This window comes from Triplophysa rosa, linkage group LG12 (genome assembly GCF_024868665.1).
Source record: "Triplophysa rosa linkage group LG12, Trosa_1v2, whole genome shotgun sequence".
Lineage (NCBI taxonomy): Eukaryota > Metazoa > Chordata > Actinopteri > Cypriniformes > Nemacheilidae > Triplophysa > Triplophysa rosa.
Genome location: NC_079901.1, coordinates 18,429,776 through 18,436,407, shown reverse-complemented (window position 1 = coordinate 18,436,407; position 6,632 = coordinate 18,429,776). Strand labels below are relative to the sequence as shown.

Below are 6,632 nucleotides of genomic sequence, written 5' to 3'. Positions count from 1 at the left end.
TTTTTGTGTCCCCATTCAATCTATTCTGAATTATACACAGTCAAACTTTTTTTGTCCTCAAGAAATTACCTCTGTTGATTTGGGTAAAATTTGCTAAGGAAGCATTCTTCTAAACCAGAATGAAAATCACTCATTTTCATTGGATGGTGGACATCTTGTGGCTAATGGTCCTTCACAGATATTCAAATAATTGTGTTCAATTTACATTGACACAGCTGAAAGAGATGTGATCAAAGTATCTAATACCTTATATATGTCCAGAGCAGAGAAGAGACAGCAGACGCTTAAAAATAAATGAAGGTCAGTGTATACATACATCTTTACACATATATTTACACTTACCTTATTTACATTATATATATATATAAATATATACAGTATATATATACAGTATATATATATATATATATATATATATATACACTCGTGTACGTGTACTTATATGCATTTACACTATATACCATATATATATTTAAAGATATGTATATGTCCATAAGAGTATTTGAATGATTATTGCAATCTTTTTTTGCCATCTTTTTGTATTAATGCAGTGTTTGTTGTTCATCTATAGTGCTGAATCAACATGGAAATCGGTACAATAAATAAAACTGATACCAACACAAGCTACAGTTACAGTAACCAAACAACTCACTGGAGTGTGATATTTCTTACGATTATGGATACATGCAATTCAAATGATGCTTCTTACATTCGATTTCCAATAGAAATCACTACTTTCTTGCTGGGCTTCCCATCAAATGTGGTTCTGCTGTGGTTGCTGATGAGGGGCAGCAAAGCCCTATCACCCTCTGAAGTTTTGGGGCTAAATCTCGCCTGTCTGAACATAATCTTTTGTCTCAGTCTTCCCGCCGATATGTATCTTTCAACTGGTGTACGTTCTGGACAGTTTCTCTTAATTACAGAAGCCATCTCTGTTCTCAACATCTTTGGCTGTCCTCTTCTCCTGACCAGCATGTGTGTGGAACGCTACTTGGCTGTAGCGCATGCAGTGCTCTACATGAAACTAGCATGTAAATGGGAGTATCGGGCTATCTGCTCCATCCTAATCTGGATTTCAACTTTAGCCATTGCAGGGTTGACCTCCCATCAAAGGCTTCCCACACTAGTTATGTACTTGTCCATCATCCTTGATGTTTTCATGCTGGTCATGCTAGCATGTTTGATAGGCATTGTGTTGAAGCTGTGCAAAAAAGGTCCAGGTGCCGGGCAGACTGGTCCTGGAGGAGGGTCATCCATGAAAATGAGAGCTCTACAGAACACTTTACTGGTTCTGTTTCCTTCAATTATAATCTATGCACCACTCTTGGGTCTAACTCCTTACATAATGACACTTAGTGAAGAGCATTTAGAAGTTACCAGTGCAGACTGTGATATCATGCATCTGTTACATGTCTATCCTAGTCTTGGAACCTGCATTGGGCCGATGTTTTACATATCCCGTGTAAAACAACTTCTCTGCCAAAAGAAACACGATGGTAAAGAACAATCATCTGCTCAAGAGACAAAGCAACCCAAGTGAAGGATTTATTTGCTCCATTAGGGCTTAATCATCTGACACACGCTACTTCATAAAAGTGCATGACATTAAAATAATTGTTGTTATCATCATAGATTACTATTATTATTATGATTATTCTTAGATTAGTATACTGAAATTAATTTAATTACATAACTTAATTCTTTAAATTGGACTTGATTATTTTTAATGTGACTAAAATTGACTTTTTTGACTTCTGTCTATTATCTGTTTTGCATTGCTATAAAAACTGTGAATGTAAGATGCAGGGGCTGTTTGTCATTATTCCAACTGCTGGTAGTTGTTTTTACTATGCTTCAGTTAAAAAGGCATCTACAAAATTCATTACCAAAAGCTTAATGGTGTGGATTTATTCTGCATTTGTGAATAAAGAATTTTCACAATAAAAATAAGTTTAATGTTTCTTTTATATTCATATTCACATATCAATGTTTTTAACAATCAATGTTTTTAACAATCAATGTTAGATTTAAACTATAGATAGTTTTAGCAGCAACAACATAACAAAAGTTATGTGGCCCAAACGGTAGACCTCCACAAAGAATAACTGTTGAGAAGTTTTAATTTACTTTAATACAACTGATATACAATAAAATATTATTTAAAAAATCAACAACCGTTCACTCCCATTTTACCGCTTGGAAGCAAAATGATACGTGGTATCATAACTCTGACTGGATTACTCTTCCAGAAGAAAATCATATTCAGTTAGGATACCTTGAGGGCTATAGTAAAACATGGGGAAATTTTGATTTGGTAGTGAAATATCCCTTTAACATCTCAGTAGGCTAAGCACAGAAAGCGACTGTTTTTCACGACAACAGGACAGTTTTTGCACACACATATGCATACATTGCACATTGTACAAATTGTATACTACAGATATACTGTATATATATATACACACATATTGCAAGGCACCGTTGACCCGGTTGCAAGTTTTTCCTTTACCAAAGACAATAGAATAACTTAAGTAAAACTTAAGGTATATTTAAGGACACACTTAAGGGAAAATTACACTTAAGGTGCTTTATGCAACCGGGCCCTGCACTTTACATGGACACTTCCCCACTCCCTACACTATTTATATTTATATATTGTTTATATATAGTTTTACCTTCCTTCCTTTCCTATCTCCTTTCTACACTATTCGGACAGTCGGAAAAGCATTTCACTGCATGTCGTACTTTGCATAGACATAATAAATAACTAGACGCCGCATTGGCCGCTTTGCTCCGCTGCTGCGATACGTCAACGGCGCCGCCATATTGGTGAGGGCAACAGTGCACTAAAAGCCCACTGAACCCAATGGGAGAGCTGCGCTTTTTCGGCATTAAAAGCACAATCACGTTTACATTTCTTAACATATTTCAATGTCAGCAGTAAAAACATGATGTATGTGATATAGTAAAACAAATAACACTGTCGTGCATTATAAGTATGAATTAGCAGTATATAGTTATATAGTAAAGACGATGGTTTTGATTTTTCCCAGGATTTTAAAATGAACGAGCTGTGTTCTGATCATGTCCATTTAATCTACCTTAAATTATTTCACATTAGCGATGTGTACATAATTATTAAGCCTAAATGATTGATTGACAAGCCGAGTTTTAACAGTTCCGTATGACAATAAATACATTTTCATGTCTATAACCATTTTTAACTGCCGCCAAAACGTTTCTGTACACCACGTAAATAGAAAAGTATTGAAATTAGTTGAGAAATTAAAACGATGTTGTGTTTAAATCCAGAAAACTGCAGCTCCACCATTCACTCGTATGTCTTTGTAGTCGGCTTTTGCCCTCACCAACATGGCGGTGGCGTTGACGTACGATCCAGCGGACAATGAGGCATCTAGTTTATATATATACAGTATGTGTATGGTTTTGTATGTGACAAATAAACTTTGAACTTTGAACTTGACTGACCTTCGTACGTCACGGCTTATTACGTCAGCATTTTCGTCCTTACTCGTGTTGTAAACTTTATAACTTTTTACAAACTTAGACAAGTTACTAGTTTTTAAATCGTACGTGCAAATACGTTTTTGATTTCGATTTGGTTATGTTTTGTAATGCCGCGTAGCAAATAAAACGAACATTTCCGGTTTCTTTATCCAGCCGGCAGAAGTCAGTTGAGTTGTATGTATGAAAGTTACGTACGATGGAGGGCGATTCATTTTCAACACACAGTGATGAATATCGACTGCTTGAGGTGTATGACCAGCAGAGACGAAAGTCCAAAGTCAGACAAGAGCTGTTTGTCCGCATGTATGCGCGGTCGGCAACAACAGGTCACAATCCTACACATGCAGTTTGTGTTTCTGAGATGATCGTGTCTGTTGGCATTGAAATGACATGTCTGTTGGCATTGAAATGACATGTCTGTTATACGTTAGGTGATGAACGTTTCCGCGATGTGGCTGATAAACTGAGCCAGCTTGTAGAGAGCGGGTCTATTGTTGCAGATGGACTTGAACATGATGGACAGAGCGGTAGGTGAAATATAACGCAGACTGTAATCCATATCACGTGATATTGGACTAACGTAATCAAAATGCAAAATGTATTTTTTTGTATTTTGTAAAACGTATTGATTATTTACGGTAGAGCTGTTCTGTGTGCTCCCAGATTCAGAAGATGTTGTAGATAGGCTGGTTGAATTACTGAAGAAATCAGGGGATGAGCTGAATGAGAAGGTAATCATGAGTTCATTGAAGTCTTTGCCACAAATAAATAATTTAATAATCGTATGTTAAAGTAATCTTAACCCAAAAATGAAAATTCTCTCACAATTTAACTTTCTCCTGTCATCCCAGATGTATGTGACTTCAGTTGAACGGAAATCATTTTATATTAAATTGTTGTCTTATTATTGTGTTATGGGTCTTAACATGTTTAACTTTAATCCAAACGACTCCAGTGGCTTTACAATTGTCTTCTGGAGTGAAATGTGAGGTATCTGAGAGAGGAATAGTCGCAATAAATGAGAGAGGAAAGTCGTATCTGAGATTACATAAAAATGAGTAGGCTAAATGATGAGAAAATATTTATTTTTGGTTGTTCTATTCTTTTAAGCCTGCACAGCCTTACAATAAAAATCTTTGTCACGGCAGTGAACATCAGATCAGTTTTGCTGCTAGTTTTTATTATTTAAGTAATTATTGGTGGATTTGACTAACTAGGCTTTAAAGTAGCAAAAAAGTAAAAAAAAAAATGAAGCGACTTACGCATTCAGGCTGTGTATGACCACATACAACAACAGTGAAAGGAAAAAAACAGTACAAAACGACATAGGGGAACAACAACTAGGGAAAGAAGAAAAAACAACACATACAAAAGTGAAAGTGACCTATTAGTCAGATATGGTGACCCATACCCGAAATGTGACTTCTGCATTTAACCCATCCAGAGAGTAGTGAACACACGCATAGCAAGTGGTGAACACACGTACACCCGGAGCAGTGGGCAGCTATCACTGCAGCGCCCGGGGAGCAAGTAGGGGTAAGGTGTCTTGCTCAAGGGCACCTCAGTCGTACCCACCAGCCCTGGGAATCGAACCGGCAACCGTCTGGTCAGAGTCCGTCTCTCTAACCATTAGACCACGACTGCCCCTACAAAAGGTGGGGGGGGGGATGGGTGATAGGCTATACAACATTTTTTGTGTGTATGTGTGTGCTCCCTGGGATCAAACCCAGAACCTTTTCAGATTAACCCATCCAAAGTCCATCCACTTTTTTATCCTTGTGTTCTTTTCTCTTCTTCAACAGATAAAGAGGAACCACGTGCTTTTAAGATACCTGCAGGATTCTTTCACTTACAGCATGTTTGAAAAACTAACCACAACTTTCATCAAGAGTGTGGTGCCAGAACATCAGCAAATTGTGAGAAACCGTGAGCAGATTGCCTGGACGTTTGAGGTCACCAGCAGACTCAAGGCCCTGGACCTACACCCCATGAACAGGGTCATGGGATTTGGAGCTAAATACATCAAGGACCACTTTACTCCCTGGGTTCAAGGGCACGGTGGCTGGGTAAGAGTTAATGCTCTTATTCTTGTAGTGTTGAATGTATAAATAAAAAAAATCACTGGAATGATAGTTTCTAGAGAACATTGTGAGATACTTTGTTATTACAATTGTCATCACAATAGGAGAAAGCCTTTGACGACGATGATGATGAGGAGGTCCATTGATGCAAGACTGCATAAGCATGCCAACAGCCGGGTTACTGTTTAACGACTATAGATGGTTGTGTGGCATGATGTAAGGTTAATTGATTTTTATAAAAATTGTGATATTTATGTGTATATGTACTGCAGAATGTCATAGAAAATAATTAAATAAAAAAATTCTATAGTTTGATAACTTGACAGTTTACATGACAGTCTGCTGTGTGTTATAAATGAAGTATGTTCTTGCCACACTTTTACATTTAGTCATTTAGCAGACGCTTTTAACCAAAGCGACTTACAGAGAGTTCAGGGAGCAATAAAGCAAATAAAACACTGCCAAACCCTTTCAAAAACAGGCCAACACGTAATGCTAAAATATAATGCTTTATTGATCAAGTTGACATTGTTAGCAACAAATCAAGCACAGACTCCTTACAAATACAATACAGCATTGAAATCAGATCAGTGCTCACGATTGTGACATATTTTTTTCTTTTTAAGTACAGTTTACATGTCTTGTAGCTTTCCTTGCTACATGCTGCAATATTGTTTTGGGGAAAAAATCACTTCGTATATTTTGTCATAAGCACAACATTACAATTATCAGAGGAGGCACAAAGAGGCAGTATTTGATAACCAGAAAAGACTTGAACAATACTAAATCATTTATGTCATTAATGCTTCTTCAGCATCCTGATGAAACTAGTCACATTGTATGTTAATACAATTACGTCAGTATGATGTAATGTTTGATTATGAGTGCCAAATGATGGTTATGTTTGCAGTATTTCATGTGCTGTGTTGATAACAAGGCAAGACGATAATAATGAATTTAGCCCAGAGAATCGATATCAATATGATACTTGCAACTGTTACAGTATTTAGTTCATGTCATGTG

The 6,632-nt window shown here is 36.8% G+C and overlaps 1 protein-coding gene across 1 annotated transcript; it reads left to right on the top strand.

Annotated features, from left to right (window-relative positions):
• The first annotated feature begins 3,492 nt into the window (after positions 1-3,492).
• On the top strand, positions 3,493-5,825 carry si:ch211-218c6.8 (apoptosis facilitator Bcl-2-like protein 14). Its single transcript, XM_057348084.1, has 5 exons — positions 3,493-3,854; positions 3,960-4,055; positions 4,192-4,259; positions 5,331-5,594; positions 5,714-5,825. Exons 1-5 carry the CDS (start codon positions 3,725-3,727, stop codon positions 5,753-5,755), a joined length of 600 nt encoding a protein of 199 aa, XP_057204067.1. The 5' UTR covers positions 3,493-3,724; the 3' UTR covers positions 5,756-5,825.
• The last annotated feature ends 807 nt before the right edge of the window (positions 5,826-6,632 follow it).

Excerpts from the sequence above, each read along its gene's own strand:
- si:ch211-218c6.8 (XM_057348084.1), top strand. The coding sequence starts at position 3,725 with ATGGAGGGCGATTCATTTTCAACACACAGTGATGAATATCGACTGCTT. Across the intron at positions 4,056-4,191 it reads TGAACATGATGGACAGAGCG|ATTCAGAAGATGTTGTAGAT; the intron begins GTAGGTGAAATA and ends GTGTGCTCCCAG. Across the intron at positions 4,260-5,330 it reads GGGATGAGCTGAATGAGAAG|ATAAAGAGGAACCACGTGCT; the intron begins GTAATCATGAGT and ends CTTCTTCAACAG.